This window comes from Vitis riparia, chromosome 6, assembly GCF_004353265.1.
Source record: "Vitis riparia cultivar Riparia Gloire de Montpellier isolate 1030 chromosome 6, EGFV_Vit.rip_1.0, whole genome shotgun sequence".
Lineage (NCBI taxonomy): Eukaryota > Viridiplantae > Streptophyta > Magnoliopsida > Vitales > Vitaceae > Vitis > Vitis riparia.
In genome coordinates this window covers 4816742-4841733 of record NC_048436.1, presented here as the reverse complement: position 1 = coordinate 4841733, position 24992 = coordinate 4816742, and the positions used below count along the sequence as shown (strand labels likewise).

Sequence of the window (24992 nt, the reverse complement as noted above, 5' to 3'; positions counted from 1 at the left end):
GGGCGTCCTCACCAATCACCTAAGAGAGCAGGCATTTAGACATACTAGTAATGAGGTCCATTGTGGTAGGTGTTTTCATTTATGTGAACGTACATCATCCAAGTCCCCAAAGTTTTGTAGGACTCATCAGCATTATATAAGATTCGTACGTGTGATTAATTAGCCTTAATCCCAGAAAAATTCATACTCAAAACATCTACTTTGCCACATAATTTTGGAAAGCAGATTGTGTTATTTCATTAATGGATGTATGTTAATTTTAATTAAGAGACTCGCCTTTTAGTTTAAGAGCAACATCCTTGCAATCCAATAATTTTTCCTTCAATATATCCATGACCTTGAGTGCACAATTTCTCCTCCAACATGTCTATGACCTTTACTCTTTGTACCAATTGTCGACTTTGACTATGTTAATTATCTAATTTAATTGGTGTTTAAATAAATAGATTAAGGTGATTTTTTCTTTTACTTAAATTTAAATAGATTTAACTTAATTCTAAATACAACTTAATATATTAATACTATTATTCTATTGCTATTAAATATCAAGTATTAACAGGATGATTGTCATGTTAAAATTATATTTTGGTTGCTTAGAAAAATTATTTTTAACATTATATAAAAAGTCAAATATTTTGTGAGTGTTTGATAAATTAATTTAATAACTTAAAGTGACTTAATAACCTAATTTAAGTTATTAAATAAAAGTATGTTTAATAATATAATTTAAAGTAAAAAACAACTTTAAGTACTTTTTTTTAGGTTCACATATATTTTTATTTATCTTTTTACTCTTATTTGCTTTAATTATCTTTACAATCTCCTTTATTATTCCATGACCTTTACCGTTACTCGACCTCTTTTGGTCTAATTATAATTTATGAGAATAAATATGTCAATTTAATTATTTAAAATAAGTTTTAGGTTAATTTTATCAAACAATTCTAACACTTAAAGTAAAAATTAATTAATAAGTTTGAAGTCAACAATTTAAGTATAATTTAATTTAAAATTAATTTAAATTATTAAATAATAAATATTAAGTTTTACTAAACACCTTATCTTTTTTTATTCAGTTAAAAAAATTTAAAAACTAAATAAGTAAAAGAAAAGCCAAAAACAAAAATTTCAAATCTGAAATCAAATTGTATTTAATATTAAATTAAAAAACCAAACACCGTCTAAACTTTTATAACGTTTAATATCATCACCATTTAAGTGAACCATTCCAAATTGAAGAGAGATATTATTATACCCAACAAAAAATATAAAATTTCAAATGAGAAAGATTAACAAATTGATTTTTAGAAACAAATTAATCTTATCAATATGAATTTGATTCATTTATGCCTTTTAATTTCCACAACCGAAGTCAACTGCTTGAGCTATTAAGTGCCAAAATAAAATGACCCCACACTGAAAATGAGATAAAACCAATTGATCAATATGCTCCCTCACACTTTATGATGGAAGTCCCTTTCCATCATGTCCATGAAACGAGGCTCACCAAATAATTTCTTTCTTTTTTCCCCAACCATCCATCCATGATCTTCATTTGATGTCAAAGAAGATACATCAGATGCTTAGATATTAAAAATATCTACAAAAATTACGATGCTATTTTTTTTTTAAAAAAAAAAATTAGTGTAAGAAAATATTAGACCATCCACTAACATCACAAAATAAGATTACCCCCATATAATTAAAATAAATTTCTTAATGACCCTAAAATAATCAGCACAAGGCAAATTGACCATGTGTCACTTATTGTATAACAATTTACTGTGTACGTCCTGACCAACTCGATTATCTTAGCAGGTTTTTCTTGGCATAAGTCATTATCCTTCATAATAACTAAAAGTAGAGCATATTAAGAGTTTATTTTATAGTAATTTTAGGAAATATTTTTACTTTAAAAATTGGTTTTGAAAAAAATTAGGTATTTTATAAAATTTAAAAAACATTTTTAAAAATCTAAAAAATTACTTGTATCATTGAAAAATCATTTGTAGTATTTTTTTGGAAAAACTTTATATACGTAATTTTTTAAAAAACATTTTCATTAAAAAAATACTTCAAGTAAAAACACTACCAAATGTACTCTAAATCTATATCATGAGTATATAATTGAAAATTGAATATTGTTTGAAGTTAAAATTTTTACAAAAATGCAAATTAATGAGAAACTAGAGTCTCGAAACAATGAAGCCCATCAAACTCGGGTGCAAACCATGGCGACTCAGATGGTCTCGATTTCTTCTTATCTTCTTCTTCTTCCTTTTTCTCCTTCTTCTTCTCCGATGTTGATGTTTCAGGCCTTTCAATCATGTCCTTCTTCTCAACCCTCGGAGCTCGTCCAACACCCTACAAATCCACCCAAAAAAAAGGAAAAAGAAAAAAAAAAGAAAAAAAAAAAGGAACACGACATCTCAAAAACATCAGAGAAAAAAAAAGGGGGAATAGATTATGTAATAAAGTTGTTGGTTACCTCAGTAGCATAGATGGCCATGGCAGCAAAACTAGAGGAAATGGGCATTTGCAGAACAGTGGAAAGAAAGAGAAGTTCAAGAAATAAAGGAAGGGGATGGGATTGCAGGTGTAGAGAGAGATGAATATATAAAAGGAGATATTTTGTAAAGAAAGAGGTTGAAAGGCGGTTGTTTGTCAGCTTAATTTGTCTTCTGGGCCGGCGGAGCAATGAAAACGTGAGTCAACCGTTTCTGAAATCCATTTAGGATTTTGAGAATAGAGAGTAAAATATATGTTCACGAGAGAAATGCTGAGGATGGCTGGGGGTCATGACGGCAGCTTTGTTGTCCAAGAGTCTCATTGGGTGGTGGTTAACTAACAATCATAAGGATAAAATCCATGACTACTATCTGTGGATTTTCTCCTTTGTTAATGTTCCACCCCAACCTAAAAAGCAAAGCCCAAAAAAGGGCCAATCCAAGATTCAGTCATACCCTCGTCTACATAAATGCTATAGAAATGCTAAGGGTGTGTTTGGACACGTTTTTAAAAACATTTCTAATGTGATAGTTGACTTGGAAATTGATTAAAAAAATGCCACTTAATCTTATTTGATGTTTTTTGGTTAAAGCTTTTGATTCATTTTATTGATTGTAAGGTAGGGTTGTAAATATTGGATTGATTAGGTGTATGAATATCGTTATTTATTCACATATTGATGTATTGATTTGCAAAGGTTCTAGAATCTTAATTAAATAATTTTTTTAATAGTTTTTCGTTTGTTAGATATTGTTTGATTTGTAAAATATTTAGGGAACTGAATATTAAGTTTATGCTTATTAGCTTGACTAGTCTGACTAACCTGAACATATATCTATTAATCTGAGCGTAACAAATTTAAACTTGAGTTTAGAAAAATAAGTTTATGAAAGATGGTATGAATTTTGGCTTCTAAAAGATGTAGATAAAGGATTCTCTGCACCAAAAAGATTTGTATCTATCATTGGGAGAGAAACCAAAATTTATGGATGAAAATGAATGGGATTTGCTTGATTGCCAAGCCTTTGTTGCGATTAGGTTAACCTTATCAAAATCAGTTGCTTTTAAGATAAAAAAAACAAGAGCATGACATGTCCCTCATGGTCACCCTAACCAGTATGTATGAACAACCTTCTATAATAAATAAGGTATACCTAATTATGAAGCTCTTTAATTTGAAGATGCTCGAGAATAAAAATTTTAAGCAACATTTGAATTAATTAGCTAGTGAGACAGATTGCAAGAGGAGCACTACAAAGTATGTGTTTACTAGGGATACTTATAACTATTAGTTGGATTTCACACGTTAGGCCTACAACTAAAGCAAAGTACATGGTTATGATAAAAGTTAGCAAAAAGATGATTTGGTTGCAGCATTCATTAGCAAATTTATGAGTCAAACATATGACGAATGTATTAAGGTGAAAGACATATGGCTAATTCAATATTTCATTTAATGACTAAATATATTGTACTTTGTTATCACTTCATCAAGTCTTTACTTGAAGATGAAGTGTCAATATTTGTGAAGATACAAGGTGGCAAGAATCCAATTAACATGTTGACTAAAATAGTGATAATAGAGAAACTAGAGTTGTGCATAGCTTTAATGGGTCATGGGTGAGGATGGGTTGTTTAAGTGTGCACCATATTCATTAATCATTAAAGGAAGATATTTATTTGTACTTTAGTTTTTAAGTGGGAGATTGTTAGATTATGAAGTTTGAATTAGTCTTATCATGCTACACAAGAGATGTCGAGGATTGAATGATGAGTTTGCCCCTATTATATTTAACCCTTTATGATTCAAGGTTAAGTTAGAGAGTGAAAAGAAAATAGCATGGCCACAATTGAAAGGGGGAGAGTTTTCACCATTGTAACTTTTGTATTTTCATTTCAGTAGTGGATTTTTGAGTGTTAGTGCATTTGTGCATGTATGAATCACAATAATCGTTGAACCATGTTAATTTTTTTTCTCGCTCTTATTTTTGCTTATGTATATGTGGTTATGTTAATAGGTTGTGATTGGATTAATTGACAACTTGACTCAAACCAACCCAACTTGCATGTGTTGGATCCTTATGAGGTTAGGGTTTTTGTGGATAGAGGATGGGATGAAGAGGATGAGGGCATTTTTTGCCCTTTCACATTCAAGTTTTATTTGAAAGTTAAATACAATTGTATGCATACATTTCATGTTGTATGATCTAAGAAAGATGAGAAAAAAAGATAAAACAAATTTATATTAATATTTAAGAAAAATAAATGTCAATAATATGATCATGTGCTTTAATTTGATCTTGTAGTCGATCTTAGTTCACGATGACACAAATTCTTGAATAAAAAATGTAGTCTAAAGGTCAACTAGACTTGATCTCGACTTTGTTACATAAAATGTGGTCTTCATCTTTAAAAGAATGAAAGAAAACTACATATTTTTTGCTTTAATTAATTTTTTTTCATGGGCATGCAAAGAAATGTCGAACTAGTAAAGGATGTTCAAACTTGTTGAAGATTCGTTCACTATTCAAGCTCATTTGTTACTCAAACTTCCATCAAAAGGATACATGAGCTACTCTTGTTTAAAAAACTCCATGAATTTTTGTCCACTCTTCAATTTTTTTTTTCCTTAAAGAAAATGTTATAATGGTTTCATTTTAAATGTTCATGCCAGAGCTTCAACTTCTCTACTTGCACTCCTTCCCATTGAAATCAAGGATAGTTTGTCTATGTTTTAGAAAGTTTAAATAATGAGACCATTATATTTGACACTTCAATTCAAATTTGAAATATTGCCAACATATGAATCTAAAGTTTAAATTTAGATAACACTTAAAAGTTGATTTGTCAATCAAATTCACTTTTAAACTTTTCATTAATTCTTAACTTAAAAATAAATTATATTACCTAGATTTTATGCAATTTATAAATTAGTAAATTTATTATCAATAGGAATCAAATATAATTAAGATACGTTATAATATAATTAACATATATTCTACTTTTAATCATTTTTTTCTTATTTTTTAAGTAAATTTAGATATAAATTTTTTTTTGAAGAATATATTAAAGACAACACAAATTATATTTTGATCGGATAAATCAAATATAATTATCTTACTTTAAACAAATATTAAATACATTGGTATAAGAGTGAAAGACTAGGGGTCTGTTTAGTAATTGTTTTCGAGAACAGTTTTCTGTTTTTCATAATAAAATAATAAGAAAATACGTTTGACAATCAGAAACTATTTTCTTTTTTCTTTTCTTAAGATAAGAAAATATGATATTTTTAGATAACATCTTTAATTATTTTATATTGTTTTCCCTTGTTTTCTAAAAGTTATCTCATAAAATAATTATAAAATGATTAAAAATAAAACACATGATATAAGAACTATTTTTGAAACATATTTTAAAATATTAAAAACGGGTTAAAAACAAAATCAGAAAACATGTTCTCAAAAATAGTTTTTCAGAACTATTTTCGAAAACAGCTATCAAATAGTGTCTACTTAACTAGGTAAAAAGAAAACATCTATTTATTCTAAACAAATATAATTGAATACCTTAACACGACAATGTTAACTAAAAATATATCCAATAATTATTACTTTTCTTTCGAAGCAAATACTACATATCACTGTCCAATAATTGTGCAAGAAATAAAAATATATATTTTCTAATTTATAAAATAAATAATAATAAATTAGTAAATATTTTAAATATCAAACAAGATTGAAGATTTTATCCATGGTATGGAAAACCACTTTATTTAGTCACGTGTGATCGTCATTTCTGCAACGTGAAACATTTCCTCTATTCATCATGCAAACTGTCCAGGAGTTCCTAGACCTGGGGAACCTTTACCGCGACAGTCGGTGATGGGTGAGCAACCCCTTTGCCATCGATGGGCTTCTTGAGGTGGAGCCTTGGGATTCTGGCGACAACCCACTGGTGGACTCGGTCCATGGCATGGGTTTAGGAACTTATCAATGTGAACCTCACCATGTACGTGCATGACCAAAATCATGCTGACAAGAGTCAGACATATGAGCCATTTCTTCATGATGGAGAGTGCCATGATCTCTATGTTAAATTCCTTTTTCTTTAGCTTCCAATGCGTGGCTAGTCATGTGAAGGGAGTTTATATAGATTTTGGATATGGAGACCTTTGGGGAGTCAAATGTCTTAATATAGAAAAAGTGCTTAAAATAAAGAAGGGCAAAACCCTTTTGTTTGGATGGTTGGAAAATGATTTAGAAAAATAATTTTTGACAACTATTTTAACTATTTAAGGAAAATTGTTCGTTATTGTTTTGTAATGTAAATAAAAGTTTCTTTTAACCTATTTTTTTACTATGACAAATGTCATTTATTTGACCAAATTTTTAGTGTCAATGACTTCAAAATATTTCCTTGGAGTAAAAAATAAAAAATAATTTGGTATATGATTGTTAGGTATTTTGGGGCATAAAATATATATTTCACATTTTCACAGTGATAAATGTCAAATTTTCATTAATTCTTTCAAATCAATGACTCCAAAATTTCAATTTACAAAGTTTTTGCCCAAACTTTTGTTTTCTTTGTTCAGTTCAACCGATAACATAATCTTAGAACATGCCCAAATTTTGATAGTGACCCTAAAATGTTTTTGAAATGAAGATGATAAAAAATGTTAAATAATAATAATAATAATAACTATTGTTTTTGTTTTGTGGTTATGAGAGCTCTATGTTTTTGCTAAACTATTATGATGCTTTCAATGCTTAATTATGTTATATGCATGACACTAAAAATTTCATTTATAGAATATTAATTAAATTTAATTTAAGTTTTATAAAAAATGAAAACAATTTCATGATTAAAAATAAATAGCTTTGAATAAAATATGAATAGTAATATTATAATAAAATAAAAAATTATTGTTATTTTTTTAGAAAAATAATATTTTGGTAGATGTTAGAAAAATATGAATATTAACATCTTCATAAAAAAAAAGTATAATTGATTTAATCTGTAATTAGTTGGATTAGTTTTTAAAATTCTAAATTATTTTTCAAAATTAGAAGATTTATTAAATAATTTATATTATTAATTATGTATCACTTAATTTAGAACCTATTTATATAGTTAGAAAATTAGAAAAAAATGGTATTTCATAGGAGAAACAGTAAAGTCATAATTTATAATGTATCGATTTTGGTCTATTATTTTTTGTAGTGATTAGATTTATTTTTAATTTTGAGAATTATTGACCTCATTATCAACATAAAGTGTCACTTAATTTGAAATTCATTTCTCTGGTAAGATAATTTATAATAATATAATTATATGCAAAAAAAGAAATAAAAAAAGTCTTGTAAAATATTTTTTATCCATAATTTTGTTTTTTATTAATTAGATCATTGTTTAAGTTTTAAGTTATTTCTAAAAATTATTAGGCTTGTTAAAAATTCAATGCATTCAATCTTGTTTATGTTGTAGTTTATTTGTGTGGTAAGGAAAAAGAAAAAGAAAAAAAGAAATATGGTTCTATATAAAGGGCAATCAATACATTCATTTTAAACTAATTTTTATCCACAATGTTTTTATATTAATTAAATCAATATTTAAGTTTCAAGTTATTTATGAAAATTCCTAAACTCGTTATGAATTCAAAGCATTAAGTCTTGCTTAATTTGCTTAAATCAATTAAGTGCCAAAATAAGCTAGTATTTGGAAAAATGACCTCTGCCTTTTAAAAACCTGAAGAATGCCCCATTTTGGACTAAATTACCCCTGAAAAAAAAGAGAAACCTTTGAAATTCAAAAGAGTAGAAAGGAAGAGAAAGAGAACGAACCAAGGGTTCTCTCTTGAATGGTAGACTACAACACACTATATGGTCTTATGATATATATATATATATTGTAGATTTGCGTATTGTTATTGATAATTTGTGTAAAAGGATTCTAAAAGGTTATTCATTTGATTGAAGTGTGAATTTTTTTTTCTCCAGTTTCTGAAAAAATGCGGGAATGGAAGAAAACGAAACGAAATGGAAGAAAACTGAAAAGGATCTTGAAAAGTATGTTTATTACTTTGAAATAGTTTGTTTTTTTGGATTCTCTCTTTGTTGATTTCATACATTTGCTTGAGGTGTGTGTTTTCTTTCTGCATGGTTTTAGAAAAAATGCGAGAAAAAGTAATGGGTTTATACGTTCACTTTTTATTAAGCATAAATATAAGGGTTTTTCTTTAATTTGTTAGCATATTCCTCTTTGATTTTGAACTCTGAAAATACATTAGTCTACCAAAGAAGATATCTAGTTAAATTGAAAAAAAATGTCTTTAATTAGATTTCTTGGCTATTTTATTTTGATGTTTTGGTCTAGTTAAGATTTTGAAGCATGATGTTGTGGCAAATGCTTTGTTTCTATAGTGTAGAAATCTAGTAGAAAAGTGACAAATGTGTTGACCAATTTGGTCTTCTAAAGAGTTGAATCATAATAAGAGAAATAGAATTTGTCCCCATTTTGATATCTCCTCCTTGGTGATTGGAAGAAACATTTCATTTGTCCCATAGGAAAATGAATTTGTTTCCTTAAACCCTCCAGGTAGAGATATTGAAAGTGTTGCTGAAGTCTTTTTCCATGAGCAGTGTTGGAAGAATGGTTTTGATTTCTTTTCCAAAATTCAAAACCCTTTTTTTAGAGTAGTTTTGGCTTATATCATAAAGTAAAAACAATACTTCTTCTATGAGCATTCATGTCAATTATTCTCCTTTTGTGTTGCTTAACTTTTAAGTAATTGAACCAATATGATATACATGAATAGTCATTCTTTTCTAGTAATGACAAAATTGGAAATCATTGTAGTCTTTGCCAGTTAGGTGTCTAGTTTTTTAGCAGTGTGGGAATTTTTTTTTCCTATTTGTAGTTCTTTTTCCAAGGGATAGGAAGTTGGTTTAACTGAAAAATCTCAATTTTCATCAAGCAATTTGCATCCCTTGCCTATCTACAATTTCCATTTCGCTTGTATGGATTGAGAATAAAATCCCTGCTCTCCCTTGGATGTGAACCAACTTTAAGAAGCACCCCATCAAGGTCTAAACCCAGTTTGCTTTTACTAGATCATAAGTGACATTTGTTAAATTTGGGACCTAGTTGGTCCTACAATGCAAACCACAACATTGAAATAGTAATCTCTAACAAAAGTCATGACAAAGAATGATCCCGACTAAGGATTGAAATATTACTCACAACTAAGATATTGAGTGAGATGATGCATATGTATAGCCAAAATACTTCTACCATATGCTTTCTATTAGTAAGGATGGTCCTTTAGAACTTCATTTATATCTAGATATAGATGCAAGGAAAAGTAATATGACATGGACTCATGATTAGTTCTTAAAATTTAGGCATGAATAACCAAAGTATTTGAACTCATTAGAAAATCATGTGCATCATGCAATCTCTTTCATCAATAAAAGATTTAAAAGAATTCAATGAAAAATGTAGTGTAAGTTTTATGAAAATGTAAATTTCTAAAAATTGTTTCTTAGGTGATGTAAAAGAATGTTATACAATGGTCTCTATTTCTCTCTCTCTCTCTCTTTATATATATACATATACTTAGTATAAACTTATGGATTTTAATAAGTAAATGGATGATTGTTATTTGAATTTTTTTATATTTATTTTTTAGGGACAAGGAAAAAAAAATTAGATTTTCAATCTAGTATAACTCCAAAAGTGATCATCCTAGAAAATGAACTACTCATCTTTAATGGCAAATACTAAAGAATCTAATGAGAAGGTTTGTATTTTTTGTATATTTGGGATGTTAATGTGTTGATGATTCTTGTATATGATATCAATCCTTCAATAGAAAAATATATATCTATTGCATTTCATATGCTAAAAATGTACCAAATAAGTTAAGCCTAGATAATAAGTCTATGGATGATATTATATCTCAAGTTTGCCATAAATAATGAACTAATCAAGTTAAGTTTTTTATATGTTAATCAAAATATTCATTTAAACTAAACTATAGTTAAGTTTTATATAGAAAGAATTTAACCGAGGTTAAGTTATTAAAAAATAAAAATTCACCTAAACTTAGCCAGGGTTAAGTCTCATTAACAAATAACACAACTGTAGTTAAGTTCTCAGTTAAAATATTTGAAACATGCTTACAATATAATTAATTGAATCGATATTTTGATTTTAGTAGAAGTAGTTAAATTTTTTGTAATTTATTTTAGTTCATGCAGAATGTTTGTAACTCTTAATATATTTTCTTAATGTGAAGCACAATGTATGTGACTTTGTAGGCTACCACTTCTTCAACAATTTTCATACAGAAAATACGCAATGAAGATCACTTCCCGTCTAAGGTGGCTTGATTATCCCACATTATTGTCATTGACAACATAAAGAAGAACTTGAATGAAACCCAACTAGAGATGTTTAAAACATCTTGTTTTGGCCACTTCTTGGGTAAGGCTGATTTGAAATTTTCGGCTCAAATTGTTCATAATATGTTGTTACGCCAATGTGACATTAAAAAAAAAAAGATGATATGTGGATATTTGTTCACTCTAAAGGTTTGAGATTTAGTGCATTGGAGTTTGCATTGATAATTGGGTTGAAATTTGGGAAATTTTCACAATTTGACATAACATCTTTAAGGATAAGAGATCGGTATTTTAATAGAAAGAATAAGATTTGCAATGATTAATTGGAAGAGGTTTTCATCGCATTATGTAAGAAAAGAAAGAGAATGAGCACAAAGAAAACAAAAAATAAGGCAAAGTTAAATGGGAAATCAAATCTTGATGAAGACATTGTGAAGTTAGCATTGTTGTACTTTGTTGAGCATCTTCTACTAAGAAAAGAATGGAAGAATTTGATAGATTTACAATGAGTTCAACTTGTTGATAATTTAGAGGAGTTCAACAAGTATTCCTATGGGAAAATTTTCCATGAAAGAACATTATTTAGGTTGAAAAGGACTTTGGACAAAAGATAATCAAAATATGTAGAGAAAAAAAGAAAAGGGAATGCATCATATGAAGCATGCACTTGTGGGATTTCCATATGCCTTTCAAATTTGGGCATGTGAAGTCATTCCATTGCTTGGAATGAAATATGCAAGTTGCATTGGTAGAAGTTTTCCTAGAATTTTAAATTGGATAGGGATTGCAACTACAAAGTACACTGAGATTCAATCATTATTTTTAGAGTCAAATGTGAGTGATATCTTAATTTTTGCTTATACTTGCTTTCTTATTTACATAACCGTATTCTTATTATTAATTGTTTTCTTTCTATCTTGAATTATTAGTTATCTTTGCATTCCATACTCATTCTAACATTGGAAGAGGGTGAACAAGAGTATGTGAAATGTTTTGAATTTGAAGCTCAGTCGGATGATGCCTTACAAGATAATGTGAATGATTGGGAGAAAAATAAATATCATGAGGAAGCTGAGGCTTATACTGTAGCAGCAGTAGCAACAATGAAAGGTGGAAAAGAAGGTGATAGTTCTAAATTACCTTCATTCAAGGTAACTAAAAAAAGTTATTAATATTATTTCACTATACATGTTTAAGAATGTTTGACTAATGTTATAATGTTTTTTCTTATGTAAAGGAATTGCTTATGATGTTCATCAACTTTCAAGAAAAGACAGAAGCAAATTTTAATGAAGTCCAAACAAAATTGAAAAAAAAAAAAAAAAGTAAGATTGATGGCTTGAGTGAGCTGTTGTTGGATGTTAGTAACATGTGTTAAATTTTTTATTTTATTTTTTTAAAACCAACAACACATTTTAAAATATATTAATATATTTCTATGCAATTTTAGATTGGAAACCCAAGAATTGAGTCATATAATGCTACAATGGGGAATGATATGACGATGGACTTCAAATCAAAGTTAGGAAAATTTGAAACACCGGGAAAAGATAATAAGAAGGAGGCTTCAATGGATGATGCATAGAATGAAACACCAGTTAATGTTTTTCCATGACCTTATATTTTTTATATTTTTTAAATTACTAACAATGCCTTTTCAAATATATTTATATATTTCTATGCAATTTCAGGTTGGAAAATCGAGTAATGAGCCATATACTGCAACAATGGGAAATGAAACAACATTGGACTTCAAATCAAAGTTAGAAAAAATTTTGACATCGAGAAAAGACAATGATAAGGATGTGTTGAAAGATGACCCACTTGATGCGACAGTAGTTCATGTTTCCCCACATCAACTATCACTGAATATCTTTAAGCGAAGAAGAGAGGTAAAGAAATCTCATCTACTGCAACACCCATTTACAGATCCCACAAAGAGAAGGAAGTTATTAATGAGTAAGACTGACATAACATCATCAATCTTTGATCCATTGTGACCACCATCAATGGAGGTAAAGGTAGCTTATACAGAATATATTAATGATGAGATTGAGGAAAAGTAAGTTATCTACAATATGGACTCGATTAATTTTTTTTAATGTAATTTTTGAAGTTGAAAAATGGTTTATTTCCTTATATGACGTAAAGGTTTGAAGTGAACATCAAGTATACGAAGGTGGACCAAAAATGGTTTCAGAAAATAATGTTTCCTGGAGAATGGCTCAGTGACTCAATTTATGACAGTTTCCTACATTATTCAATAATATACAAAATTTGTTGGATTACTAATTATTATTCCTTATCAACATATTGATGCCACTTTATACTTTTTTTCTTCTAAAAAAGAGGATACTAAACTCTGATGTGTTTACACAAAAATTCACCACCACTGACACATTATTTTGGGTATGCATATTAGTGCATTTTAACTTTGTTTCACTTTGTTTTTAAAGTTATATTCACCACTTCTGATTATTTTTTCCTTATGTAGCAAAAAGTAGATGGTTGTTGGAGGATGAATCAAAAGACATGGAACAAATACCTTTTACTGGAAGATGACATCCTCATCGATTATGCCATGGGTCTTTATTTAGGCCTTTTTTGAAATGGTCTGGGGTTGATGTCATATATGTTCCTATCAATCTAAGGAACACACATTGGGTACTGGGAGTTGTCCACCTTCGTAGTAGGAGAATTTGCATTTGACTCCTTAAAGTCAATTAACAAACCCAATAGATTGAAAACACTTGTCACACCGATAGCAATGTTGTTACCACGTATCTTAAGTGCTACAAAATACTATGGGGAGAATGGTGACCCCAAGGGTGAACATGCATGGGACATTGAGAGATTGAACAACATTCCACAACAAACAAAGGAGTAAGTACAATATTTTCCATGCCAACACACATATTTCATTATATATACAATAATATTTAACATTGCTAACATCACTTTTTGTGTGTTCATTCAGTGGTGATTGTGGTATTTTTTTTTAATCAAATTTGCAGAAGACCTGATGAACAACCATCCAATGGATACACTTATAGGCGAGCGAATGGATTGGTTTCGTGAGAAGATGGCAGTGGAGTTATTTTTCCATAAAGAACTTCCTATGGGATCCTACTATTGTAAATGGATTGTAATTGGATAGTGAACGATGTTTCTATGTAATGACATTGAAGTTTTTTGTTTAGCAAATTCCTATGTTATAGCACGCATTTAAATAGTTACATGTTTTTCATATATCTAGATAAATGAATGGTTGCAAATTTATTTATTTTTATAAATGTGACTGTGTTATGATTGTTAACAGGTTTGAATTTATTGTAGTAAGCATAATAATAGAAACTTATATTTCAATGTAGAGCTCATATTTTTTTGCTCAAACTTAATGAGTGTTAAGTTACTTGTAAAAGAAACTTAACCCTAGTGTAGTTTAGGTGAACATCCTCAATTAAAACTTAACTCCTACTAAAATATTTATTAAAAAAACTCAATTTCAGTTTAGTTCAGGACATTTGTTTTAATTCAAATTTAACGAGTGTTAAGTTACTCGTAACTTACACTTAACCCTAGTGCAGTTCAGATGAGTATCCTCAATTAAAACTTAACTCCTACTATCCTCTTTATTAAAAAAACTTAACTTCAGTTAAGTTCAGGACATTTGTTTTAATTCAAACTTAATTGTTAAGTTACTTGTAAATTAGACTTAACCCTAGTGCAGTTCAAGTGTATATCCTCAATTAAAACTTAACTCCTGTTAAGTTCTTTATTAAAAAAACTTAACTTTAGTTTCGTTCAAGTCATTTTTTTTAAATGAAACTTAACTACTATTAAGTTCTTTGGAAAATAAACTTAACCCTAGTACAGTTCAGTTGAATATCCTCAATTAAAACTTAACTCTTACTAAGTTCTTTAATTAAAAAAACTTAACTTCACTTTCATTCAGATAAGTTTTTATAACTTAAACTTAACCATTGTTAAATTCTTTGTAAAAGAAATTTAACCCTAGTGTAGTTTAGGTGAATGTCCTCAATTAAAGTTGTATATATGAATGATCTCGACATACATAATGTGTTTGATCTTAACATCAATAAAAGATTAAAACATTTCCAAATATGTATGATCGAATACTAACGAGACTAGTATTCAAAAAATAAATAAAGAGTTCACTTGTCATTTCAAATGAGTTGGTGTTGAGGGATGAACTTAAACTTCATTTTTAAGCTTTAAGTTCATCATTTAATTAAAAGAGACTGAATCAAAGTACAATTATTCGTTTTGTGCCCTTATTCACAATATATAAAAAAAATTAGAATATCAAATATTTTATATGCCCAATCATCATCTACAAAAAACAACAAAAAATTCACCATAAAATTGGCTTAGTGACAGTTTCATTTGTTCTCTGATTGTAAGGAGCAATCTTGCATGCTTATTTCAGTGTGTCCACTATTATCATTCTGATAATGTAGAGGGATTGGTCGTTTGCATGACTTCCGATTATGGCCATAATCACCACATCGACCACACCGCCATCTGTGCTTACCTTCTCCATTTGAAAGGATTCTTTCATTCCTTGGTATTCCTGCTAGTCGTCTTGTTTTCAATGGTAATATAACTCTACTGCTTATATCATCAGGTATCATCCAATCGCTTTGATGTCCAGGAAGATAGATGGACTCAGCATATGAAGATAATAATGAGTTCACTGTGTAATATTTGGAGCATAAAGGATAGCATGACATATGTGCATATCTACAAGCAACAATAGCACGTGAACACGATATGTGATCAAGATCAAACCGTCGACATGTGCATGAATGATTATGTAAATTCACATGATCACTAACACCATTATATTTAACATTATACTTCATCGAGTTGATTGCTTCAACTTCATAAGTTGATGATGTATTGTACCTTACATGAAGCACTCCATCAGCCCATGTTGTTAGCTCAATTGTCATTGACAGTGCTTGTTGTTTACGATTTGCAAACCGTTTTTAAAGTAAATTTCTTAACTCTTCAATTTATTGCAAAATAGGAAGATCTCTTGCATCTTTTAACATAGCATTCAAACTTTCAGCAATCCTTGTGGTCAAAATGTTATATCTTTTTTTGGTAGAATGTGAATGTGCCCATGGCTTAACACCTGCATCTATTATATATGTTGCTGCTCTCAGAGAAATCATTTGTAGTTGCCCAAATATAATATTGAATTCTGACAAGCAGTATGTATAAGCAACATCATGAACAACTTATGGACTTCAACATTTTTAAACTTTGTTTTGAGGTTTTTCTTCATGTGATAAGTTCACACACCATGGCTTGCATCAGGAAAAGATTTTCGCATAACTTTTTCAATGTTGTTGTGACGATCTAAAACCACCACGAGATCATCAACATGGCCAATTACTCCATGCCATTTTTTTAGGAACCATTCCCAAGAAGCATCATTTTCAGAATCACCAATTCTGAAACATAAAGGGTATATCTGATTGTTTCCATCCTTACATGCTGCTACAAACAAAGTTCCTAAGTACTTTGTCTTCAAAAATGTTCCATCGATTGAAATGACAGGTCTTATTGATGTACGAAACCCATAAATACATGTAACAAGAGCCATAAAAAAAAATACTTAAATTGATTATCGTGGTCAATAACTATCTCAGTAATGGTGTCATGATTTTTTTGCTCCAACACATAACAATAAGATGGTAAAGCACTATATGACTCTTATGGTGATCCTCTAATAGAACTTAGAGCAAATTCTCTAACTCTCCATGTCTTATCATAGCTTATCCCCACACTGAACTTGTTTCGAATATCAGCTACAATGTCTTTTTGTCAATATTGACAACCAACCCCTTGATATGTTTCTCTTATGATTTCACCAATCAACCAACTACTTGCATGACCGTGATCATAGGATATCATATCCAAGCTACAAGTGTGTGTTGAATGATATTTCCTTATTTGAAATAAATCAGAATTTCCCAACTTGATTACACGAAGTCGCCACTTGCATTCTTTATTGACACATCAAACATATAATTTTAATGTTTTGAACTAAAACTTTCTTTTCAAAGCAATCATGCACAACTTCTTCTACAATTCTTTCCTATTGGAGTATATTTGGTGCTCTTCCATGTAATCATCACCAGTTTCACTATAACCAACTATAAATGGTTCTTCTATGCTTTCTTCTACATGACTTTCATATTCCATTACTGTCTTTTTCCATTACATCAATTTGCATTACTTGGCTATCCTTGTTCGGGTTGACATTCATTCCACCATCTTCATCATCGTTGTTCATATTCAAGTTATGAGAATCAAAACAATTAAGTGGATCATAGCTCAACCTCGTTCTATTTTCATCATCAAAACCACTCAAAGATTCACTACTATTTTTGAATATTGGGTCCATATTGATTTCTTTCTCAACCCCAAATAAAGTATGAGAGCCAAAATCAGTGTTGATGATTGAGTCATACCTATGATTGTCACTTCTTTTCTCTATTGTGATACATAATAGAACTGGAAACTTACCATCAATACAATTTAAACGAATGAAAATTTTCACATCTCCATCATCTCTTAGCTATATAGGAGTGGATGGTATATTGCCATTGAATACATAATTAATCAAAATATTGTGCTCTATTGGATCTACTTTCAAAATGTGACAAACAATCTTCAATAATTCTTCATATGTTGTAGTCTTCTTAAGTTTAATACTTTTACCTTGGCAACCTTCAAAGTAGTACATGTTTCCATTTTGCACCCAATCTCCTTCATACAAAAGCATTATTCCCACTTCATCAATCACTGTAACAAAAATAAATAAGTAAATAAATAAATTGAATTATTGATACAAAAAAACAATATTAAAATAGTAGTTATTTGGATAAGAAACTCAATCCCGCAAAGTTGTCGATTAACATGTTGAATTGTACTCAACTATCTTCAAGTTTTATATATAAAGAACTTAACACTAGTTACGTCCAGTTTTTACATGTTAAATACGCACTTTACTCTTTTCATACAAATCTTTTTAACAAAAAATTTCACTCATGTTTACTCTAAAAAATTTTCACTCATGTTTACTCTAAAAATTTCATTTTTTCCCTACAACCAAATAATGTTGAGAATAGCAAAACTAAGATAATTTGTTTTCCCAAATGGGTTTACATACCTTCATTCGACCTTGCCATATGTTTTTTTTTTTTTTTTTAAATCTGCTATGCTTCTATTACCTCAATTTTGATGGTGGGTTGCAGTAATGGTGTATAGGGATGTACTCACAATGTTAGTGAGAGATATGCAGATAGATGTAGTACCGATAAGAGAGGCAAAACTAATATATTTTGCTTTTGGAGAGATCATGTCTTTGGTGGGGGATCTTACTCTTCTCTATTTCTCTACTCTTTTCTACTTCTCTCTTATCAGTTTTATTGGTGGGTTACAGAGATGGTGTATATGGATGTACTCACAGTGTTGGTGAGAGAGATGTAGTACCGATGAGAGAGGTAAAACTAAAGTTTTATGCTTTTGGAGGGATATCATGTCTTTGGTGGGGATCTTATGTGTTTTTGGAAGGAAATAAATAAGGGTAAAAATGTCCAAATTAAGTCATCTCTCAAAACAATTAACTAGTGAGGTTACTTTTACAATTTTACCTTTATTTTGAGTCACCTATTCAAATAACGAAAAAAAAAAGGAATAGATTATGTAATAAAGTTGTTGGTTACCTCAGTAGCATAGATGGCCATGGCAACAAAACTAGAGGAAATAGGCATTTGCAGAACAATCGACGTCAAGAAAGAGAAGTTCAAGAAATAAAGGTAGATGATGGGATTGTAGGTGTGGAGAGAGATGTGTATATAAGAGGAGATATTTTGTAAAGAAATAGGTTGAAAGACGGTTGTTTGTCAACTTAATTTGTCTTCTGGTCAGTGGAGCAATGAAAACGTGAGTCAACCGTTTCTGAAATCCATTTAGGATTTTGAGAATAGAGAATAACATATATGTTCATGAGGGAAATGCTGAGGATGGCTGACAGTCATGACGGTAGCTTTGTTGTCCAAAAGTCTCATTGGGTGATGGTTAACTAACAATCATAAGGATAAAATCCATGACTGCTATATGTGGATTTTCTCATTTGTTAATGTTCCACCCCAACCTAAAATGCAAAGCCAAAAAAATGGTCAATCCTAGATTGTAAAATTCATACCCTCGTCTACATAAATGCTATAGAAATGTTAAGGGTGTGTTTGGACACGTTTTTAAAAACATTTCTATTGTGATTGTTGACTTGGAAATTGATTAAAAAATGCTACTTAATCTTATTTGATGTTTTTTTGTTAAAGCTTTTGATTCATTTTATTGATTGTAAGGTAGGATTGTAAATATTGGATTGATTAGGTATATGAATGTTATTTATTCACATATTGATGTATAGATTTGCAAAGGTTCTAGAATCTTAATTAAATAATTTTTCAACAGTTTTTTGTTTGTTAAATATTGTTTGATTTGTAAAATATTTAGGGAAATTGATATTAAGTTTATGCTTGTTAACTTGACTAGCCTGACTAACCTGAGCATAAATCTGTTAATCTGAGCCTAACAAATTTAAACTTCAGTTTAGAAAAATAAGTTTATGAAAGATGGTATGAATTTCGGCTTCTAAAAGATGTAGATAAAGGATTCTCTGCACCAAAAAGATTTGTATCTATCATTGGGGGAGAAACCAAAACTTATGGATGAAAATGAATGGGATTTGCTCGATTGCTAAGCCTTTGTTGCGATTAGATTAACCTTATCAAAATCAGTTGCTTTTAAGATAAAAAAAACAAGAGCACAACATGTCCCTCATGGCCACCCTAACCAGTATGTATGAACAACCTTCTTGTGGACCCCGCATTTCTGCTCATGCTTTTCCACTCAATGGCGAGCTCACTTTTTTATTTTAAAAAATGATTTATTTTTTTAGAAAATGACTTGGAGTCGCCATTTATTTTTGTTTTAATTTTAAAGGGTAAACAAAATAAGAAAGAAAACCCTAAGTGTAACTCCTTATTTGGAAAATGTGGCCTGCAAAAAACCTAATCTGGTTCAGGGGTCAGGTTACTTATCGGGAATGTACGATAAAGACCATAGCACCCCTCTAAGTCCCTAAAATCAGGTCTCTACTAATAAGATGAAGCAATCATGACAATTGGTAAGAAGATCAATGGATATCAAATGAAAATCAAAACAAAATACCCGAATGAATATGAGAGGCAAAGAACGTATCTGAGTGGTGGACTGGTTTATTTCATGGGAAGCAAAGGTTAGCAAACAAACATGAAATAATCACATGTATTACAAAGTAAATCAAGCAAGCATGGCAACCAAGCATGGCAATTAATCAGTCAATGCGAAAATCACACATGTGGGGCCCCACCAAAACCCAATTTATTTTAGCATAAATTAATTCCATAAATTTCATTACTTGGAATGATAGAATTATTCAAGCTTATTAAAAATGTGAAAATTAGAAGAAAAAAAAATCAAGGAGAATTTATGAAAGATGTTTGCTGGAAAGAAATTGGAATAATAATAGACATTTATGGAAATATTGAAAAAAAAATTAAAAAGTGATATAAAAAACAATAATAGACATTTTAAAGTTGTTTTATTAAAAAAAAATTATATACATATGATAAATTAAATATATATTTTATAGAGATTCATGCAATTTGGATGTATTATTTTTTATTTTAAAATATTGATAATTGTATTATAAATTTATATTTAATTAATATACAAAATACACTATATTTAAAATTAATTTATATGCAATAATTTGATTTTAATTAATTTATAATATATATATATATATATATATATATATATAGTTAGGACATTTACATTACGAATCCTCTATATAATGTTTGTTTGTAATATAAATGTATATATATAACACATGTAAACTTAATACAAACAGCATAGCTGGCCTGGGTCCTGCATCAATTCCCTTTGGCCCAGTTCATATTTTCATTTTAAGAATGAGATGCAATCCCACATTGGCCACAAACAAGAATGAAAATGAGTATTGCCTCATGAGGTCCTGGTTAAATGCGCCTCGAGGGCTGGGCTTTAAAGAGTAAGCTGCTGTGTGGAAGAAGCTGTTGGGCCCGTCCATTAAAGCCTATTTCAGATTTTTGAATTACAAACTCAAAAAATCGATTTTTTTGTCGATATATTGCCGAAAAATTGGTGAAAAATATGTGAGTATAGAGATGCATAGGACACGATCAAAATTTCGGGTGTGTTATCGTGTTTATATATATATTATATATATATATATATATATATATATATATATATATATATATTAATAATAATAATAATACTACTAATAAATAAATAAAATAAAATTAAAAATAAAATAAAATAAAAATAAAAATAAGATAAAAGATGCATGCTAAGTGGAAAATGGTAGTAATTGATTTATTAAAACGGGATTTATTTAAAACCAAGAGAGAAAAATTGAAGAATTAAAATGATTTGGAAGCAGGATTTTTTAAAATGGAGTTTTGGAGGCATGCATAAAAATAAGTAAACAAAGGAAGCAAGTGGACTTTAAAAAAAAAAAAGGAACATAGGGGCGCGCACCTTGGACATTAGTTGTACGCCGTTTCCGAAATCACCAATGGAGCTGCAAAATACAAGAAGGTGATGAGTGTACTGAAACTGGAGATGAGTGAGAACTGACCAAAAAAAAACCCCAAAATGACCATGCGAATGAGGAGCCTTGTGAACTTGGCATCAATTCGTCTTTGGGGGTACGATACCCAGACCATGAAAAGTTCAGATTGCTGGATTGACACAAGACAGAGATGAGAATGATACTCGGGCAGGCTACATTATTCCATAAAGAAATGCTTCAATCTTGCTCATTCAGATCCTCTTGACCTTTGAAGAGGTTTCTATTTCAGAAAAAGGTGACACTTCCAAGCTGATTTGCATGAGCCTGGGGTTGGACAGCTCAATTCCTCTGACCAACTGATACGCAAATTCCCATTTCCGGCCGGACTAAGCATTCTATATCCTCCCCCCAGTCCATCCCCTAATGAACTCTCTTCAGGAAATACCAAATTGCATCCTATTGGCTAGCCTCCTCATACCCGTTATGGCATACCTCTCCTTCATCTTTCTTAGCCGATGACCACCTCTCTTCTCTTTAGGCTCGGGATCAGAAACTGGAAAAGGTTTAGGTTGTTTTGCAGGAGGTGGCTCCTGCCATTTCTCAATCTTCTTAAGGATCTCTATTCAATGGAGTTCAAAAACTTAAACAATATGGTCTGCAGGCATGACATGGACGATTTCTGATTAAAGCAAGTAGGAGACGTTCTCATGGGGGAGAATCCGAAACAGCTTCTATGCCCTGAGTCACAAATTTGTCTAGGAATTTCAGATATAGCAGATGCTCAGAGGAGAGTGCTTCTTCTCCAACCACATCTTTCATTGCTTGAACATCCTTCCCAATTGCATAATTTGCATAGAGCTGATTGGATACATCGGGTCATCCCCTCACCAATGGCACTCTTCATTAAACGAGACAGTGATGGGAGGACATTGATTGGTGGGTGGAGCTGTTTGTCAATGTAAATCTGGTCCTCAGTGGGAGCGGGATGTGTTACATCATCATAGGGCATAGTTAAAACCGGGATTTGTGTAATGGGACCCTTCCTTCTTTCAATACGTCCAGGCTCCAGCACGTTCGTAAATTGTCGCCAGATCAGCACACATATACCCAGGATACCCACGCCTTCCGGGAACTTCTTCTCGGGCAGCAGATACCTCATAAAGAACTCATATCTGCTAGTATGACAAGAACATGTTTGCCACATTCATATGCTAAATATTCAGCAGTGGTGAGAGCAATGCGAAGAGTGATGATGTGTTCAATGGTGGGGTCGTTGACCAGGTTGAGGAATGGACTCACTCTCTCCATTGATCTATTTTCCTCGAAATCACGTTTTTGAAAAAAAAGCTGTGCAGTCTCCATGTTTCCTCCCATAGCTGCAAAAAAAAAAGCAATGGCAAAGTTGTCCTCTTCCACGTCCTGTAGGAGACTTCCAGACTTCACATTATATCCGAATGTGGAAACGCCAACACATCTTCAGCATGTACTCAACCAACCCGAACGTGAAACTCGACAGTCCCCTCGTCATCCATTGATGTCACAGTACCTAGAGGGGAAGAACCATCCAGAACAATTGCAAATCTTGATGGTGAGAGAGCCACGAAGCTGGGATCCTCGCTGATCATCACCGCATGCATTGACGCGCGTGGACGATAAGGGAGCCAGGTGTGTCTGCTCATGTCACTTCCGACGTGATAAGAGTCTTCTGATTGAAACAGAACTCTTCCAATAAATGCTTCTGAAATGAATAACAAAAAACTAGGCCAAAATAAGGGTGTACACTTCAATAAATAAGGTATATATACCTAATTATGAAGCTCTTTAATTTGAGGATGCTTGAGAACAAAAATTTTAAGCAACATTTGAATGAATTTGCGAGTGAGATAGATTGCAAGAGGAGCACTACAAAGTATGTCTAGGGATACTTATAACCATTAGTTGGATTTCACACTTTAGGCCTACAACTAAAGCAGAGTACATGGTTATGATAAAAGTAAGCAAAAAGATGATTTGGTTGCAGCAATATTCATTAGCAAATTTATGAGTCAAACATATGATGAATGTATTAAAGTGAAAGACATATGGCTAATTCAATATTTCATTTAATGACTAAATATATTGTACTTTGTTATCACTTCATCAAGTCTTTACTTGAAGATGGAGTGTCAACATTTGTGAAGATACAAGGTAGCAAGAATCAAACTAACATGTTGACCAAAATAGTGATAATAGAGAAACGGGAGTTGTGCATAGCTTTAATGGGTCATGGGTGAGGATGGGTTGTTTAAGTGCGCACCATATTCATTAATCATTAATGGAAGATATTTAGTTGTACTTTAGTTTTTAAGTGGGAGATTGTTGGATTATAAAGTTTGAATCATTCTTATCATGCTACATGGGAGATGTCGAGGATTGAACGACGAGTTTGCCCCTATTGTATTTAACCCTTTATGATTCAAGGTTTAATTAGAGAGTGGAAAGAAAATAGCATGGCCACAATTGAAAGGAGGAGAGTTTTCACCATTGTAACTTTTGTATTTTCATTTCATTAGTGGATTTTTAAGTGTTAGTGCATTCGTGGATGTATGATTCACAATAATCGTTGAACCATGTTAATTTTTTTTTCTCTCTTATTTTTGCTTATGTATATGTGCTTATGTTAATCGGTTGTGATTAGATTAATTGATTACTTGACTCAAACCAACCCGACTTGCATGAGTTGCATCCTTATGAGGTTAGGGTTTTTGTGGATAGGGGATGGGATGAAGAGGATGAGGGCATTTTTTGCCCTTTCACATTCAAGTTTTATTTGAAAGTTAAATACAATTGTATGCATACATTTCATGTTGTATGATCTAAGAAAGATGAGAAAAAAGATAAAACAAATTTATATTAATATATAAGAAAAATAAATGTCAATAATATGACCATGTGCTTTAATTTGATCTTGTAGTTGATCTTAGTTCACGATGACACAAATTCTTGAATAAAAAATGTGGTCTAAGGGTCAACTAGACTTGATCTCGACTTTGTTACATAAAATGTGGTTTTCATCTTTAAAAGAATGAAAGAAAACTACTTATTTTTTGCTTTAATTAATTTTTTTTTCATGGGCTTGTAAAGAAATATCGAACTAGTAAAGGATGTTCAAACTTGTTGAAGATTCGTTCACTATTCAAGCTCATTTGTTACTCAAACTTGCATCAAAAGGATACATGAGCTACTCTTGTTTAAAAAACTCCATGAATTTTTGTCCACTCTTCAATTTTTTTTTTCCTTAAAGAAAATGTTATAATGGTTTCATTTTAAATGTTCATGCCAGAGCTTCAACTTCTCTACTTGCACTCCTTCCCTTTGAAATCAAGGATAGT

The 24992-nt window shown here is 30.6% G+C and overlaps 1 protein-coding gene and 1 pseudogene across 1 annotated transcript; both read right to left on the bottom strand.

Moving 5' to 3' along the window:
• Positions 1 to 2116: 2116 nt before the first annotated feature.
• Positions 2117 to 2655, bottom strand: LOC117917117. The gene is made up of 2 exons (XM_034833338.1): positions 2489 to 2655; positions 2117 to 2364 (listed from the first exon to the last, which is right to left on the bottom strand). Exons 1-2 carry the CDS (start codon positions 2534 to 2536, stop codon positions 2176 to 2178), a joined length of 237 nt encoding a protein of 78 aa, XP_034689229.1. The 5' UTR covers positions 2537 to 2655; the 3' UTR covers positions 2117 to 2175.
• A 19671-nt stretch (positions 2656 to 22326) lies between these two features.
• On the bottom strand, positions 22327 to 23010 carry LOC117916320 (annotated as a pseudogene).
• Between the last annotated feature and the right edge of the window lie 1982 nt (positions 23011 to 24992).